At 39.9% G+C, this 19991-nt stretch overlaps 1 protein-coding gene and 1 long non-coding RNA gene across 2 annotated transcripts in view; both read left to right on the forward strand.

Annotated features, from left to right (window-relative positions):
• LOC142101940 (uncharacterized) overlaps positions 1-19991 on the forward strand; it is an 83122-nt gene that overhangs the window by 9785 nt on the left and 53346 nt on the right. The window lies entirely within an intron of this gene.
• Positions 6989-13125, forward strand: LOC142101934 (peptidoglycan-recognition protein SC2-like). The gene is made up of 4 exons (XM_075186385.1): positions 6989-7098; positions 8801-9002; positions 11611-11729; positions 12766-13125. Exons 1-4 carry the CDS (start codon positions 7002-7004, stop codon positions 12942-12944), a joined length of 597 nt encoding a protein of 198 aa, XP_075042486.1. The 5' UTR covers positions 6989-7001; the 3' UTR covers positions 12945-13125.

Below are 19991 nucleotides of genomic sequence, written 5' to 3' on the forward strand. Positions count from 1 at the left end.
TTTTTTTTTTTTTGGCTTCCTCCGACAGGCCCCCCTGGGCTGCAGGGCCCCCGGGCACCTCCCCATTGTGCCCTATGGGAAAGACGGCCCTGATAACTGATACATCAGGAACTGTTTAATATAAGCAAGTGCTACTGTGCATTTAATACATAAACATCTTGATAAAATTCGCTATAGTAATAAACTGAGGGATATATTTACTAAATTGCGGGATTGAAAAAGTGGAGATGTTGCCAATAGCAACCATTCAGATTCTAGTTATCATTTATTTAGTACATTCTATAAAATGACAGCTAGAACCTCCACGTTTACAAACCCGCAGTTTGATAAATTTACCCCTGAGTGAAATCCCGTTTTAGGGTTTGAATGATTTGAATATGGGGAACATTTCACTATCTGGGATATGGTGGTTTATACTAGAGATGGTCACTGACCCCCGTGTTTTGGTTTTGTATTCGGTTTTGGATCTGGATTATCGTCGTGTTTTGGTTTTGGTTTTGCAAAACAGCCATTGCGTGTTTTGGTTTTGGTTTTGTTTGGTTTTGCTATTTTGTTGCAAAATCAATGCTTTTGGGCCTAAAATAACCAGATTTAGTGCTCCATCTGTTTCTTGGATAAGTATTGTAATTGTAAAGCTAATAAATTATCCAAAAAACATGTTGTTTATCCCCATCATAGGCGGGGGAGCAGAGAGACTTGGTCATGGTGTGTCCATCTGGTAACCTCAAAAAACAGGGTTCAGGTTAGATTCAAGAACTGTGAGTGCCACTTCAACTTTCCTCCAAAGCCAAGTGAAGCGGGAGTGCCCTCCTGGTAAAGGCATTTGATGTTCCCTTAGAGTTCAGGGGACCAGAACCTTGAATGTAGCCTCATATCTGCCCATGGTGCTGAGGCAATGGAGATAGAGGAAGTAAGGAGAAAATCCTGCCAAAAGTCTACATACCAGATACTGAAGGGAATGGTGACCTCACAAAAAAAACCAAAACAATTTAAACAGGGCATAGCAGAGAGAAAAAATGCCAAACTGCTAGGCTGGTGTCAGGGGTAGTTAAACCCACAACAAACATTTCTTTCCAGAATGTTACAGCCCGTAGAATCTCACCCTATGAGAGATAACTAGAGGGGATTTGGAATAATCTGCACATACAGAGGAAGAGGAAGGAGCTAGTACTACTGTACAAGCATTGCCTGTCTGATTAACACTGTGATCAAAGTGCTGAGGACCACCCAAATGTGGGTGATTAAAACTTTATACAAGGACCTGTACAACGGCAGTGCCAACAGAGAAAGTTTCTGCAAACCCATTGTTGCCAGTGCTAGGTGCCCTCTTGTCACGATTCTGGGGTATTAACTGAAGTCCTATTGCCAATGAATTGCAGACATTTTCAGTATACTGAGCAAATTGATAGTATCCTGAATATAGATTGGTAGAAGATGTAAGCCGGGTTTTCAGACATAAGCAGGGTTGGTACACAAGCAGGTAGTAGATATGTCACAAGGACCAGGTTCAGGTAGCAGGAGCTGAGCAAACAAATCACTCAAGCAATGGTTTCAGTCAGCGAGTGCCTATCTATAGTCCCAAACAGAATTAAAGATGGATTTTTCTGAGGCTGTACTGGCCATCTTGGATAAGGCAAGTTTAATAACAATAGGGACCTCTGATGGCAGGAGGAGAAATTGGCAGAGACATGGCGTATTCCCTGTGATATGCAGATGCTTGCCTGCCATCAAATGATCATCTTGACAAGAGTTGTGACCTCTGTATCCCACAGTTAATAGAGTCTGTGGGAGAGCAGAAAGCTGATGGATCTGACTAGGCTAGATCCCAGCCATAATAACCTGAGTATCCAGGGAACAGACCAGTGATGGAACAACCTTCCCCTATTGTTAACCCTAAAGATATGAATGTCATAATGGAGGAGATCTGAGCCACTAACCGCAGCAGAGGAGTCTGGGAAAGAACCGGAGCCTACAGCCATACTCAAGCCTAAGTGACATAAAAGCAGTGAGCAGAGAGTGTCTCTGCTAGATCCCAAATATCCTGCTAATTGTTAGGCAGTCATAGATTTGACAGATGATAAGGTCAGTTTAGGCAATCCAGAGAGACTGGAGAATTGATGAAGCCCCCAAAAAAGGCACTTTGTGTGCATTGCTAAAGTGAGTCAAAGCACCTGTTTTATGTTTTGCCCTGAAGCAATAACAAGAGTGGGACTACCCTGCTAAGAACCCCACTGTGACTAGGAGCACCAAGCTGTCTGGATAAAGCCCAGTATGCCCATTTGCAACAAAGTATTGTCGGAAAACAGGGTAAATGAAGGGGTGCGAGAGTTCATGTACAAGCAGTGGAGCTTTGAAAACTCTCCTGCACCCTGTACATGGACAAGGGGCAACATATGCACCCTTTGTATTAGTGATTGTTTTTGTTTTGTGAGTATATGCTGTTAATCTGTGTTCAGATCCTATGGTTATGTCTCTATCTGTATGAGGTCCTTCTGTTTGACTTTCAGACGTCATCTATGGTGTAAAGTGATCCAATCCTATTTGCATATTTTCATAGGGAAGTATGCTGGAAGTAAAATCTGGCTAATTAGATATCCAAATATTACCATATATGTTTACCCAAAATGAATGCTTAAATATATTTAAGTGCAAATTATTTCCTGTAATTATTCCTTCCAGTTTAACACATTCACTGCTAAGGATGAGTGGGACTTAACGTTGACAATGTGTTGCTGGTGGAGGCCGGGGAAGGGGGGGGGGAGTGAGGACAATGACATTACAGAGCGCATTGCGCTCAATCCCTTACACTACAGAAAAATCTGAAGAGTCGGGGATGCTGTGAGGCAGGGTCGGACTGGCCATCTGGCACTTCTGGCAAATACCAGAAGGGCCGATGGCTAGTTGAGCCGATCAAGCTGGCAGCATGCCGGCCCGAGCAGCGCTCAGTGAGCTGCGCACTGCTTGGGCGGACGGAGTTTCAGTGATGTGCGTCCATGTGATTGTAATCATATGGGGCGGCAGCTGTCACGTGATGCGCGTCCCATGTGATTACCTGCATTGGCCGCACATCACTGAAACTCTGTCCGCCGAGCAGCGCGCAGGGAGATAACAAGGTAAGTGTGTGGCCAGCCATGTTGTGAGTGAGTGTGTGTGTGTTCATATAGTGTGTGTTCATACAGTGTGCTTGTGTGTGGCCATGTTCATACAGTGTGCGTGTGTGGGGCCCTGTTCTTACAGTGTGCATGTGGGCGCAGTATTTTCATACAGTGTTGCGTGTGGGCGCAGTATTTTAATATAGTGTGCGTGTGTGTGTGCGCTCAGTATTTTAATACAGTGTGCGTGTGTGTGTGCGTGCAGTATTTTAATATAATATGTGAAGGAAGGGAGGATCTTAATGTAGTGTGGGAGGTAGGCTATTTAATGGTGGAGTGTAGGTGGGGGCTAAATATTTAAGGTGAGGTGAAGGAAACTTTAATGCTGGGGTGGTTTAGGGCTATCAATTGAATATGGGGCTGATTTTGGGGAGGAGGGCTATTTATTAAATGTGAATATGAATTATTTATTGCCGGGGATGGTTGTGGAAATGGCTATATTTATTAAACTTAAAGCTGTTTGGAGGGAGGGAAATATGTTTTGAATAAATGGGTATATTGTAAATTTAATGTTGGGGCTGGTTGGAGGGAAATAGGTCAACTTATTAAATGTGAATATTATTATTGTGGGGACTGGAGGGAGGCCTAATTATAAAACATGAGTGCTATTGTTTTAACACCGGGACTGGTTGGAGTTTTCTAAATCTCATGTACTCATTTTTTTTTCCAAAATAGGGCAGCCAATATTCCAGGATCAAGACAAGCAGGAACTGAGCTAAAGAAACCAACTGTGAAAGTGACTAAGACAGGTAGGAAAGAGCAGGACAGTCTGCCAACTGTCCTGAATCTGATGGGGCAGTCCTGAATTTGGGTGACTGTCTCCCTTAGTCAGGATTTGGTCTGACTACAAGGACAGTTGGTAGGTATGTCCTGCTTCACAATGTACTGCTTGTGAAGGCAGAGCTTTGTGCTTCTAACAGTAGTGCCTGTGTATTTGTCTAAAATGATAACCATGTTACATAATAGGGGCCCTGCTGTGTTAAATATCCTTGGCTCCCTGAGCCTTAATCCACCTCTGGTTAGGGGAAGGGAGCTAATAGCTGCTCCAAGTTCCCGGACAGGACACAGCCTGCAGAGCAAGCCGAGGAGCTCTAAGTATCACAAGATTTGGTAATCTCTTAAGACAAAGAGCTTCCCTGCTCACTCTACAGGTTCCCACCCTTATGGATGTCAGCAGCACCAGAAGCATAGATAAGTACAGTGGGCTGGGGGTGTCATAATGTGCCTGGGGGATGGCTTGATGTGGCTGTAGAGGGTGTGATAAATGTAATGTTTTATTGTAATGTATGTATCAATGCCCCATGTTGGCAACACCCACAACACAATGTGGTCACGCCCTTTTCGGCACACAGCTTCTTTCCTGCTGGAGCTGAGGTGGGCTTGTGTACTTTAAATGCCAGGGCTGATTTTTAGTCCCAGTCCGGCCCTGGAGTGAGGGCACTAAAAGTGCCCACTCTCCCCATACTGAGACCTGCAGACTCAGAGACACCCTCATTTGAAAGAGGGGAGTATCCTCTTTCAAACAGTGTTGCCACTTAAAAGTTACTGTCTGGTGAACATGTGAGAAAATTAGAAAGTCCAGGGATGGGGAAGGAGGGCACGGTTAGGAAGTCCAGATCTCCCCCATCCTCGTGTAAATAAATTAGGGGGACCCTCATTTGATGCTATAGGTTGTCTAGTTTCCAAAATGGTATACCTTGTTGGGTTTCCCATTCTATTCCTACATACTTAATGCATTTTATTCAATATAGTGCAAAAATTGCATTATCATTTTCAATTTTGCCATTTTGGATAGAATTTCTTTGCCATGTCAGGATGTATAAGCAAACTAATTATGTTTTCTGAGAATTCAACATCTTCTGAAAAAAACAAGGTAACATTTGTGTGGTTTTTGCATAAACAAATTGATATTGATGTTGGAATGTGACCAGTCCAAAATGTGCCAAAAATAGGCTCAGAGGGAAAGGTGTTAATAGATGTTACATGAGGTCCCTCCTTTGTCACACTAGGTGCCAGGTCAGAATACTGTATAAAAGAATCAGAAGTCTGACATCCATTCATCAGAAGAGATCCAAATTCCAGGTGAGTCTCATGATACACTGTACAGATATATACAGGACATCAGACTTCTGATTTATAGATATAAATGTACATATATCTAGATGCATGTCTGCAGATTAACATGCACATTCTGTCATTCTGAGGCACTTTAGAGCTTTATCTAATAAAGCAGCCCAGTGAGAACAGATAATGGCTTTCATTAAAGTTTTGTTGAAAAAAAACCCTTTTGTTTAAAAAGAAATTCAGTTGGTTGTTATTAGTTACCATAGAAATCTACCTATAACCCATAGTAACTGATTATTTGTCTGACCACACTAACACGTTGAAGACCGATTGGTTGCTATGGGTTACAGCATATCATTTCTCCACAATATTAAACTAGTGCAATTTAGGAAGTTTCAAATAATGGGACAATGTTCTGAAATATAGTATAACCCATAGCAACCAGATTCTTACTATATTTTTTATCTAGTGCTGTTTAAAAAATAAAAGCAAATATGTCATTGATCGTTGTGGTAGCACGTGTGTGCCCAAGCTTTTTGTTTTTCTGATCATGGGCCCATTTATTAATTAATGGGGTTTTGCCCTGTTAATTATCATCTGCCTTCACAACGATGACAGATGATTTTTTTAATTAATTAAAAAATCATCCCGGTACAACACTTCCGATAGGAGGCTGTCGGAGGATGACTTTAGTGGCTTTAAAACAGCTGTAGTCTGTCTTTCCTCTCCATTTACTATCGCAAAGTGACTTTACGCTAGTAACGGAGGGGAGATGCAGGTAAGTTTCGGTGAGGGATTCGAAGATCGCTCTACCGCAAATGCTCTCCCCATAGGGTACAATAGCTAATGCCATCTGCAGGTGGCGTTAGCCAACAGGCTCAAACTCTGGATCTTGTTACATACCCTCAGACCGCACCTCTGTTCATTGCACGCAGAAAACAGGGAGCTGTGACGGGTTGGGCTTACTCTGCCACACTTTAATTCGTTTTGTTGGTTGTCAGCAACTAGTTGTTGGCAACACCTACTGGCATCACTTGGCCAAACCAGCCACTCACCACTTGTGAATCTTAACTGCACACCATAGTGATGTCCCCAATTTTAGGAGCGTATTGCAGGCACCGCCAGGCTCCTTCACTACGTTTGAACCACTTGCGGTTCTTGAGTAATGTGTAACTGAGGCATCACCTCTTTGCTGGTTGCGGTGGCTGAATCCTTCCTGAACACTTACTATGGATCAGGACTACTGGGTAGGTGGCAGAGCCCTGCTGCAGGAAGGTAGGCATACACATAACAGTATTATGTAGAGATGTTGGACAATTTAACATGTACTACTAAACTTGTATACAGTAGTGTACACAGCGCTGGGGGGTAAAGCAGCCCATTTAAACAATCCAGAGAGACCCCTTATCTGTGCATGAGAGTCAGCCTGGTCACTTTACACTTTAGTGGCAGCGGGGTGTGTCTGCCCCTCTATCCACTTGCAGGACCCTCAATCTCCTTTCAGTTCTGGCACCTCTAAGTCTGGGACGGGGGATCGAATCTGTAGCTCTCATGCATGGAATTATTCTGGGGGATTAGTGTGGCTGCTGATTCAAATTTGGTTCCAATAAGAATTTATAGTTGGGGGTGAAAAGTAATGACAATAAATGTTTTCTTAATAAACAGTGAAATGATGACATCAGAACCTACAGATTATAAACATTGACATCAGAGCTCACTATACAGATATTGTTTCCCCAGTGATTATATATCACACTTACATTACTGTACTATAACATCATCTGTATGTTTTATTTCACAGATATCTGTTCTGTGTTGACATTCACAGTGATTATGACTCGTCTTGTTATACTTCTGGCAGCTCTCTGCGCCATTGCGTATGGTAAGAGATGTTTTATACCTGGTTTTGTTGTGTTGTCCTGATTGTCAGAACACAAGAGACATGGCCTATCAGAAAGGGGGGATTGCTTAATGAAAATACTGGTTGGTTGGAACTGGGTGGGCTTTTGGCAGGTCATTGGTTGGGGTTATTTTGTACCAATTTTGCTCCTTTAAATACTGGGAAGTGTGGATTACTGAGCCCTAACAGCTGGGTGAACACAGCATGAAAGAGATTGTGCAAGATCTAAAACAAATTAAGAAAATAAAGAGAAGCATGAGCAAGAATGGGTGTAGTGGATAAGGGAGCATTAATGTAGACAAGTCTAAAGGACTATAGACTGGCGGGATGTGAGCACACAGGTGAGGAGTGAGAAGCGCACATCTTGTAAGAATATTGGTAGATACAGGATGTTTAAAGTATAACTCTTAGCCACTCACAGTAGAGGCAGCCATTTTTGTGTGGTATTCATGAGGGCACATGCTATTGCCAGCGGTAGACCCTACTGGAGCAGAGATTTGCTGGGTTCCTGTGGCAAAAGCTTCCATTGGGAAGTACAAGTGTCATCGCAATCCTCCTTCTGCTGTCTCCATCTCAGGGTGAATGTGTAGATGCACCAAGACTGGCCTGGCGAAGCCACAATACTACTCTTACCGCTGCCAGCCGGTATCGTCGGGCAGCTGAGTATATTTTCTTAGTAAATCATGGCTAAATGAGGTTTTCTATATCTGTGATAACCAGCATTAGAAAAACAACCCTATCGCCACTTTTTGAAAAATAGACCCCCTAAAATCTGGCAAACTTCAGGCTTTATACACGGCGCTTCCATTGTCTCAGGGTGTTAAAGTTAGAGTAGTATTACACCCCACCCAGGGAAGGGCTGGCATATTTTAGCCTTAGTGGGCAAGACTCGACTCAGCAGGCTACTAGGAACATTTTAAAGGAAAAAAATGCAGGTGGCCCAGTGACCCAGCCCAAGGTAGCTCAATATGTGACCCATCCGGGGGGCAGATGCCCCCTGCCCAGCCTGCCCCTGACCCCACCCCATACATATTATTGAACATGTCATCTCTCTAAGAGTGGTGTCACATGACTGCCATGAACGCCAGAAGAACAGAGTGATCCATACCCTGAGCGGTGAGCGTGAGATACGGTTTCCGTGTTGCATATTTGGGGACTGAATCAATGCTTCCATAATCACTCCTATGACTCCCGCCTTAGGGAAAGCTCAGGATGTGCATCCTTCTATTGTCATATGTGCTGGTGGCGACACGCCCTGATTCTGTCACATGGTCTGAGTGCTGAGTGACAGAATCACTGAGCCATTTCTCCACATGTGAAGGTGGACGTATTGGATGAGATATGACCATTTGTCACATGGGAAGCTGCGCCTATATCTTTTCTGGTTTCACTGGAGCCTGTTAGCGCAGCCAGAAGATGACCGTACACCCCGGAAGACAGTTGTCATCTTCCAACTCCATGTACCAAAAAGCAAAAAATTTTGATATGACTATTATGGGGGCAGATGGCAGATTTCGCAGATGATATTACAGATAGGTAAAAAAAGATTTCTAAAATTCCAATAAATGGTTTAAATTTCAGAAGGTGCACAGCACATACAATGCAAGAATAAAAAGAAAGAGAATGAGCAATTAATCATAAATCTTACTCATCTCTTATTTCTTCTCTTTCCTACAATATCCAGGATGTCCTAATATCATTAGCAAGTCTGCCTGGGGGGGAAGGAGGTCAACCTGCAAACCCCGCATAAAGAACCCCGTCCCATGGGTGATCATCCACCACACAACTGGGCCAAGCTGTAATACAAAGGCGTCCTGCATCAATCAAGTGAAAGGCATTCAGAACCACCACATGAATGCTAATAAATGGTGTGACGTCGGATACAAGTTAGTGATAAGTATGGCGCGGTGGGAGGGGCTTGTTTATATTTAGAAACACTGAGTTATACTTACATGTGATTGTCTGATCTGGCGGCTCCACTGAAAGCACCAAAAGTCCAGCACACCTTCCTTCTCACCTATTAATGGAGGCTCAATTCAAACACCCAGTGTTGTCAATGCCCCTCCATCATGAACTTACCATTTGCATGAATGGGCCGTTCACAGGGAAAGGGGGCTTTGACAACACTGCTGCCTGGGGGAGGGGCTTTGACAACACTGCTGTCTGTCTAAAACTGTGCATCAGATAAAATAATAGCGCCGGATCACTGGAACCTTGGGGATGACTGCGGGATCGAAGGATCTGTATATAACTCTGTATATGTTTCCTATTGCTGGACAGGATGAAAACACTTGTATATGAAATGGAAAAACTGCACGACCCTAATATTCTCCAACTGAGCAACCGGGAAGGGGGGGGGGGGGAAGAGGTGGTGGTGGTGGGGGCATTACAATTCTTTAATTCATTTTGTGCTCTATTTACACACATTTTTACAGCCAAATGTTCCAGGGCAGCACATAAATTGTATTAATTTTACCTGGGTTTTATTCATCTTCTTTATTTTTACCACTTTGTCTTTTAATTGTTCCCACAAAATAATGGAGAAAGGTCTGTTGGATAGAGGTGCATGATAGCGTAGGTTGCACAATTATTAATTTAGGGCGTATTTACCCACAGGGCCTAAAGCAGTTTTACCTCTAAACATATCCTTGAGGTTCATTTCTAATGAAGTGCAGATATAATATAACCACACTAATTTAATTGTGTATCTTGTAATAGCTCAATGAAAGTCAACTGGTGATTGGCTGATATGGGTTGCTGTAAATTTGCATTTTAACATTTTATCATACAAAAAATAATGTAAGTAGAATTTACTCCCTCTCCAATAAGGGCTCATGCACAGGAGAAACATTTCAATCAATTAATGGTTCTGTGCATTAAATGGCGTTGTACATGGACAGGACTATGTAGTCCATTGCCTTCAGGTAACAGATGATAAAACAGGTTAGATGAAGGAAATGGGCAAGTCCTGCTGCAACCAGGAGATGGCGCTGGTGTGCATGAGCCCATACCCATCACATCCACAAAAAGACTTATTAACATCTGAAAGTGCCAGTCACTAATTGCTTATTGCTCATTTCTGTACACGCTTCATAAATGTCACAATGTTTAATACCTTCACATCAGTGACAGTTTACAAACACCAATCGCCTCTTTGTGGTGTCAACAGATTTGATATTCATGTATTGGGCAGCATGTGAATTTACTTTCAATTTTCATTTGTATTGAATATTAATAATGTTGTTTTACAAAAAAATAGCTATAGAAAAAAACAAGTTTTTCCGTTATATTCACCTTTCACTGAATCTGTTACACCTAGTAGTGAAACATGTTGTTTGGGGTCCAATTTAACAATCTGTAGCGAGAAGGACAATTTCCTTAATGCTGCAATTCACCCAAAAAAATCACTGGGGCAGATGAGCGATACTCCAGGTACAGGTCGCAATACTTGTTAAAGAGGCTTCCCCTATTCAAAGGCTTTCGCTGAGGAATCATACTGCCAGAGGGGATTACAATGGTGGATTGTAGTGTTATCTCCGGCAGTAAACATTTCATGTATTGGGTGAAATACAACAAAGACAAACCCTATCATCGGCAAAAAGAGCCACAACAGGGCCTCTTGCCCTTTAACACATCAGCAGCCTGATATTGAGTATATATGGACTAAGAACTATATCAGTCAGGCATACTAGGGGGTAAATTTATCAAGCTGCGGGTTTGAAAAAGTAGAGATGTTGCTTACATCAACCAATCAGATTCTAGTTATCATTTATTTAGTACATTCTACAAAATGACAGCTAAAAATCTAATTGGTTGCTATAGGCAACATCTCTACTTTTTCAAACCCGCGGCTTAATTAATTTACCCCTAGGGGTCTTTTGTCTTTGCCAAAAAATACCTTAGACAGAAGATACAATTCAATAATGTGGAGCTAATATTCTTGTTAGGGAAATTATGTATTCAAGGGCAGGTGCCCCAATTGCCAGATCCTAGTGAAGCCAAGGGACAAAGATATGGGAAAATAAGGACAGGGAAAAAGGTAGGGAAGAAATGGGCATGTTGATGGAAGATAATCATTAAGATGTCTATGAAAATAATGGGGGAGGAAGATAGGAATGAAGAGGTCGACGGATACATTAAAGGGGTGCAGGACCAAGGGATGAAAGATAAGGTTGAAGAAAGTAAAAAGGATGGGGCTAAACTGATGAAATATAAGACGAAAGAGGTCTACGAAAATAATAAAGGAGGTGAATTATAAAGGAGAGGAAGAAAATATAGGTAAATTTTTATTGAAAAAAAAAAGAAAGTATTGAAAAAGCTTGAATGTAATCAATGAGATGAATGAAATTAATAAATAATAGACATGGATAGAAATAAAAGGGGTGGCAGTTTATAGGGAGAAAGGAACGAGAGCAGAATAATAGGGTAAAGTGGCAGGAGCTTCACGTACTGGTCAATAGTAACTATGCAGTATATACTTATATAATCACACAGCTTTCTAGTCGGCAATGATGGCAACGTATACGAAGGTGTTGGCTGGACAACGGTTGGAGCTCATGCTAGAGGTTCCAACAGCAAGTCCATTGGGATCTCTTTCATTGGAAACTATATGAGTAAGTAGAGAAACTCAGTGACATAAGGGATGTTTCCATATAACATTAATGTTTGTTTATTCAAAATCCTCACTTTTCACGACTCTTATAACTAAACCACATGGATGAAAACACTAGTAGTGAAAGTAATAAATTAGCACTATATACTGACCTTAGTTCTATAATCACAGTTGACCATGGGCCAGTGATGGGCAACCCAATATAATTCCTATTTTCCTTGGTTTGTTTCTTCAGACTGCTATAAATGATTGACAATTCTGCAGAGTTTCCATTGTTTTGTGACTGCCATGGTAGTCAAGACATGACATACTGAGAGCTGTGTAGCAGACTGACTGTGTCTGGGAGCTAAGTAATGGCGTCTATTTATTAAAAAGTGACAATAGAGCTATTTTTCACTTATCTCAGTGATAGAAAACCTTTATCATCATGATTTACCAAGAAAAATATCGCCATGGCAGGTGAGTGATACCAGTCTTGGTGGATCTGTACATATGTGACCTGGATAAATGAGTAAGTCACTGACGCTGCTATGTGTGACATAATTAGGATGAGTAAATGTTGGTGGGTATGTACTCACAAATGGACTGATGAGGTTTGTAAGCCAGGGTAGATTTTTCTGTGTTAAATTGTGTACTCTGGATATGAAAAAAATGATGATCTTAAGGTGTTTGCAAATGTTACAGTCCGATAATTCAATCCAACAGTTTCATATTGAATTGAATTGTTTTGTGGGTAACAGTTGACTGAATATAGTCACATGTGGCTGGCCAAAAGGATTGGCAAACTGATCATCTTAGGGGAAAAGTTTTCATCCAAAAGTGATCAGATTGAAGCCAACTGAAGTCCAACAATTCTACAACTGCTTATACTGGATGTGCATTGCAAATATTTTTTTGATTGTCACATTTAAATTTGAAAGTGGGTGTCTGATTATTAATGATCGGATGGTAACGTGTGCTTGTTATGTCTCCTCTTGTACTTACAATTTATTCCTTCCTCCCCCACCCCTCACACTCTCCATTTTCTCCCCCCCCAGATAATCTACCATCTCCAGCCGCAATAAACGCAGCTCAAAGACTCATCAGTTGTGGGGTTTCCAAAAAAATGATTCGAGCAGATTATACCCTGAAGGGACATCGAAACGTGTTCAACACCGCTTGTCCTGGGAACGCCTTATATAATAACATCAAAACCTGGGGCAGATTTAAGGCATAAGACTCACATTCAGTGTGTTCTGCAAGGATAATCCAAAACTAAAGCTGAAGATTTTAATCATAGTATCTGCCTTATGTCTTTCTCTCTTTTATCCCTGTCTGGATCATATCTTAAAAATAGAAAGTTTGTAATCATTCTGCTATATATTACAATGCAGTGGTAAATAAAGCATACAAAAATGTTTCGTTTTGGTGTTTTTACACAAAAAAAGGAAGCATATTCAAAGTGGAAACGTCCCTATGTTGGGGCACCTTGGCAATGATATCACCTATGTCTAGATTAAGGTGAAGGATGGGTATATGTGAGATGACTGGTAATGATTTAAAGGACCAGTTATCTCGCACACACAAAAACTTTACTTTACACTCATGAAATTTCTCCCTCCTCATGCCCCCATTGTACCTCATTTCATATTGTTCATATTTTCTTTTCTTACATAATAGAGTCAAAATGGATTTATTCTGGAATCCTTACAACTGATCAACACGAATACTCTGCAATGTTATTTAAAAACAAATAAGTAAACAAGTAAAAAAAAAAACCTCAAAAATTGATTACATAAGTATTCACTCCCACTTGTTTTGATAGCTGGTAGAACCACCTTTAGCTACAATTACAGCTTTGAGTTTTTGGGTTTCTGTTTTACACATCTGCAATTATCACCCATTCTTGCTTTGCAATATTATTTCACAATATAAATAAAGGTAGCTGATGGCAAACTATTCTAGTTCGCTATTAATCAACTTCTACCATGTCCTGAAAATTATAGGGGTGGTGGATAGCTTTCTTTTCGGAATCCTACTATTTTTTTTATATGTGATAACCGAATACCAAACACAATAAAATAAAAATTTGGGGGATGATTTATTGAAGGGCAAAAAGCTCTATCGCTGGTGAAAATGGGTGAGAGTATGATAACAGACATGGAGGTGTTGTAAGCAGAAAAACAGATTTACTTAACTTCGATTTCAGGTTATCAAACAGGTACAAGCATCAAGAACAAGTGCAGGAATTCCCAGATTGCCCATCTCATGGCAAGGCACTAAAGTGTTCAAGACATCTTAGTAGGAAAGCTTCAGGGCACTTGTTCCTTAAGCCCACTGAATATTTGAAATAACTTCTGTTTAGACTGGTATTTCCATACTGATAACAAGACCCCATCAGAAAAAACAGCAGATGGCAGTATTACACTACTTATGTGTGTATATTATATGATAACTACACATAACAGCAGATGGCAGCAACACTACAACTAAGCACATAGTAAATGTTATGCTATTTTGTATTTCATTCAAGGCCAGAGCCTGCCTGTAAAAATAATTTCCCCCAATCACATACTGGGTACTGTCTTATTAAGTCTTAACCTCTTGTTTGTAAACTTTTCTCTGGAACGTTCTAACACTGATAATATTTCATGAGAACACAATATGTGCAAAAATAACAGAATGTAATGAAAATATGTTGAGTCATTTATACAAACACAAACATATATACACTCAGTGGCCATTAGATTTACCTGCTCATTAATGCTAATATCTAATCAGCTAATCGTGTGGCAGTAACTCAATGCATAAAAGCATGTAGACATGGTCAAGAGGTTCAGATGTTGTTCAGACCAAACACCAGAACGGGGAAGAAATGTTATCTAAGTGACTTTGACTGTGGAACGATTGTTAATGAGAAAGGTCGGAGGAGAATTACCAGACTGGTACAAGCTGAGAGGAAGATGACAGTAACTCAAATTACCATGTTTTACAATAGTGGTATTCAGCAGAGCATCTCTGAATCAGTAGCACATTGAACCTTGAAGTGGATGGGATACAGCAGCAGAAGACAACACCGGGTTTCACTCCTGCAGAGGTTTCATTTTTTTAACATCATTTCAGATATTTCCTATATGTTCAAGCAGTCTCTGTTTCAATGGTCTGCTTGTGATTCCAATGTAGCTTAAGTTGCAGGTACATGTAAGGCAATAAACCACAGCTTGTGTGTCACAATTTATGAAATCATTAATGATGTGGCTCTTACGGAATTTGTCCTCAAATTGTTTCATTTTTTTGGTAAATTTACATGCTTTACACTTTCCACATGGAAATAATCCCTTAACTGTATTAGTCCTCACTGTTTTTTTGGAATTATCTTGAAAATGGCTGTGTACAAGTAAATCTCGCAGATTATTGGATCTCCTCCAACTCGTGGATATTCTGTCACCAATTATTTGTTGAAGGTCTGGATTTAGCCTTAAGATATAGCTGTATTTTTGTAATATAGATTGCATTTCATGCCATGGATTGTTGAAGGTACTTGTAAATCTGACTTGTTCATCCTCTGGCTTGATTCGTCTTTGTGGGAAAACCAAATCATCCCTTTCAATGGCTTTAGTTTCATTGTATGATTTTTTTGATCATTTTCTGACTATAGCCTCTTTTGGTGAGTCTCATACGTAATTCATTTGCTCTTCTTTCATAGCTTTTTGATTCTCCACAATTCCAATTTGCACGTAAAAACTGTCCTTTTGAAATGCTTTTGATTGTTGAGGGAAATTGGGAACTAGAGGCATGGAGGATGCTATTCATGGCTGTTTCTTTTCTAAACATATCCATTGATATTACTTTCTCATCTGTAACAAATATCGTTAGATCTAAGAAAGTGAATTTTTCTGAATTTATCTCAAAAGTCATTTTCAGATTTAAAGGGGCATATTCAATTCTTTGAAGTCCCCGCGGCGTTAAAATTATTACCGTTATTAGGGTAATAGTAAGCTGGATTTCAGCTCCCTGAGCCGTGAGCTGAAATCCAGCGAGAAGACTACCGTAATAATGGTATTTACTCGCAATATTACCGTAATAACGGTAATACTGCGCGCACCACGAGATTTTTGGCGTTTCCGCCAACAATTCAATGTTTACATTCAGTTGATTTATAAATTAAACAAAGATTTCTTTTTGTCCTTCCCAAATCAAAAATATATTGTCTATAAATTTTAGCCACATTAAGATATGCTGTGTGTGTTTTTCGTAAAAACTACCTCCTGCTCCCACCACCCCAAATGCATGTTAGCATATGTGGGGGCACATGTTGTCCCCATTGCTGTGCCCCTCACTTGCAAAAAGTATTTATCATCAAAAATGAAATTATTCTTTGTTAGAATGAATTCTAGCAATTTTGGAATGAAATTATTGTGGTAATTTTCTACTTTCATTTCCAAAAAATGTTTAACTGCATGTAGGCCTATATGATATTTAATGCTGGTATAAAGGGTCTCTATATTGCATCACACAGCCATGTGTTATTATTTACTGTGATATTTTGTAGTTTACTGAGGGCACCTAAAGTGTCACGTAGATAGGAGGGCAGGGTCAGTATATATCTCTGTTCTATATTCTGTTGTTGGCCAAATCACTATGTGGCCTCCCTTGTCCAGAGGTTTCATGACATCATCCCATTTGCTAATTTATTTTAATGCTTTTCTCTCTTCTGTTGTAATGTTAGTGCTTCCTTGATTTGGTGTTTTTATTACGGTATCTCGGTATCTAGATCTTTAGAGTCTACATCCATGTATATTGTTACTTGAGGGCATATCATACGATTAGGGCTGAATTTTTTTTAGCAGAGTAGTTCTATCTTTATTTTTTGATTAATTACTCAGATATAATGCTTCGGACTGTAGCTCTTCTAATATTTGTATAGTTTATTGTTCTTGTAAATCACAAGGATTTTGTAAAGTCTCAACAATGGTTCTCTCTACAGTCGAATTGGAATTAATATTTTCTTCAGTATTGAAGTTGAGCTCTTGCTTTTGTTTTCTTCCAAAAAGATGCAGTTTTTTTTCAACTTCAAATCTGTTGCTGTACGCTGTGGGTGAATAGGACAAGCCCCTAGATCAGTGATGGGCAAACCAGTCCTCAAGGGCCATCAACAGTTCATGTTTTTAGGATTTCTTTAATCATGCACAGCTGAGTTAATCTATTTGGCTGGGTCAGTAATTATTCCGTAACTAAAAGTAGAATGACCGCACTAAGTTGGTTAATGGATAAATATTATTAAACCCCCAATCTTGCTTATAATGTATTCCAGTGTAACTTTCCTATCATAGCTGGAGGGTGCTCCCTTATACTTGTAATTAATGTGTAGCACCAGAGAGAAAGAAAGTATGTCAAGGGGCACTCCGGGGTGTTTAAAATTAAAATAACATTTTATTGGTATGCGTTAAAAATATAATAATATATCTAACAACTAGCGAAATATATTAAAAACATGTGCTGTGTGAAAATAAAAAATGCAGAACTAACTGCAAATCGCTGTGTTATCACGCTATTGAGTTATAGTAAATACAAAAGTTCTATATTATATATTATAGTATTGAATTTTACTGCTGATTGAGTACAATTGTTGTATAGTTTTTGATCAATGATATCACATATATGTTTATATTGTGGTGAAACAAGGTGATAAATTATAGTATCTATAGATTCATTAAGATAAACAACCTTGTTCACTTGAATATAGAGACACTAATTAGCTATCTAAAGCTGATATCAATTATTGTATAAAATGACTCTGTTGGTGATTCAAGCTCTTTGAATTGTTATAGTGTATCAAGATACAGGTATAATTTCATTGTAGTAGTTAAAATATAAACCCTATGTCCTGATATTATATACTAGTTTGTTTAATTGATGGCTTAATTAACACTTAGGAGTTGCTATAATATAGATGGCGTGATTGGCATATAGATATGAATGCCGTTAGCTACGCTGTGTATTGTCCTGGGGTTGAGGAGATCTATCTCTTTTCATTATATCCCCATTGACTAGCGTGATTGACCCCCACGGTATGATGTATGTTGGCCAAATCTGAGCTCTATCTAACTTGATATGAGTACATTGATATCTAGCTAAACTATTACTGGGTTGAAAATATCACATCAGCAGAGCGTGAAAGACACAGCGAACGCCGACGCGCGTTTCGCTTGTGTGCTTTTTCAAGGCAAAGGCTTAAAGGCTTTATGCGCGGCTCTTGTCTTCTATGTTCTCAGGGTGTTAAAGCTTGAGCAGTATTATACCCCACCCCACACATTTTATTGAGCATGTCAGCTCTCATAAGCAAGCAGGGACTCACTGCGTGGAGAGTGTTCTGTATACAGTGACCGCTGGATTGAGAGCAGTATAACAGTATATTGTTGCTATAACACACTGTGACATAAAAGTATATGGAATGTTAGGAGTACATAAAATCTAACTCTAGAAAGAGGCGTTCCTTAATTCAAGTTGATAGACTTATATTTGCGTCACAGTCTGATTATCCCCTAAGACGCTCTATTGATTTTAGTATTTTATATCCGCCTCCCTTTTTTTCATTTATTATTTTATTGACACATAATAAAAGTTACATTTTATAACATTCTAGTGTTGGTTCAAATGTGGTTCAATAATTAATTCCTCGTGAAAGGTGCTAAGAAAAATAAAAAAAGGATTGACTCTTAGACAGTAGTACTTTCTTCTTCTTGATTATTTTAGGTTTTAAAATACTACTTAGAGAGCACCCAGATACATAAGAAACAAATATTGTAATTGATGTATTATAGTATATTTTTGGGTCATTTTAGACCAAAACTCTTCTAGTGTGATGCGTCTTTTTCACCTTTATAAAGATGGTAAGGAGGGTAAACATGTGGCAGATGGGAAGGAGGGGCAATGTGTGGCAGATGGGCAGGAGGGTAAACTGATGCCAGATGGGAAGGAGGGGCAGGAGTGTTAACTGTTGGATTTCGAATATAAGAAACAATGGCATAGGTCAATCTCTCCCGGGTTGTTTGAAGTGTGTTTTGTCTCCGTGTGTTTTGAATTTGATCCATTTTGTTTTCCAAACAGATATTGCTTTTATAATTTTTTTAGACAAACTTTTGGTACATTGACCGATGGCCGCTACCTCCAAATTCTTCTTCCTGTGGAAGCTGTTCCTCCGCCCAGTCACAGGTGTCATCACCCGTGGGCTCCTGTTCCACCTCACTCGCCTCCTCTGCATCTCCAGCTAACATAATAGAAGAGAAAAATAACATCATAACCACGTATGTTGTTGCCCATAGCATCTAAGTTTTTGCAACATATCCGTAGATTTCAGAACACACATTAGTCAGTACACATGTGAAATGTATTTTTTATATTTATGTGGGTTCATGCAGAGATAATATTACACCAAATGATTTGACAATATGCATAAAGTGCAAACATCTTATGTTTGGCATCACAGAATATACATAGTGATATTAAATACGTGGCCAGATTATCCAATAGGCTGACTAGGTCACAGTCTAGAGGACTGGTGGTGTTTTTGAAAAATTTAAAATCTCATTTGTAAAAAAGCAAGTGGAGATTAATGTACAGTCATTGGCAAAGGTTTTGAGAATGACACAAATATTATTTTTCACAAAGTCTGCTGCCTCAGTTTTTATGATGGCAATTTGCATATACTCCAGAATGTCATGACGAGTGATTAGTTGAATTGCAATTAATTTCAAAGTCCCTCTTTGTCATGACAATGAACTTTATCCCAAAAACAACATTTCCACTGCATTCTTACCACAAAAGGACCAGCTGACATCATGTCAGTGATTCTCTTGTTAACACAGGTGACAGTGTTGGCGAGGACAAGGCTTGAGATCACTCTGTAATGCTGATTGAGTTAGAATAACAGACTGGAAGCTTTAAAAGGAGGGTGGTGTTTGAAATAATTGTTCTTCCTCTGTTAACCATGGTTACCTGCAAGGAAACACGTGCAGTCATCATTGCTTTGCACAAAAAGAGCTTCACAGGCAAAGATATTGCTGCTAGTAAGATTGCACCTAAATCAACCATTTATCGGATCATCAAGAACTTCAAGGAGAGAGGTTCAATAGTTGTGAAGAAGGCTTAAGGGCACCCAAGAATGTCCAGCAAGAGCCAGGACTGTCTCCTAAAGTTGATTCAGCTGTGGGATCAGCTTGCTCAGGAATGGCAGCAGGCAGGTGTGAGTGCATCTTCACGCACAGTGAGCCAAAGACATTTG

Source organism: Mixophyes fleayi, chromosome 9 (assembly GCF_038048845.1).
Source record: "Mixophyes fleayi isolate aMixFle1 chromosome 9, aMixFle1.hap1, whole genome shotgun sequence".
Taxonomy (NCBI): domain Eukaryota; kingdom Metazoa; phylum Chordata; class Amphibia; order Anura; family Limnodynastidae; genus Mixophyes; species Mixophyes fleayi.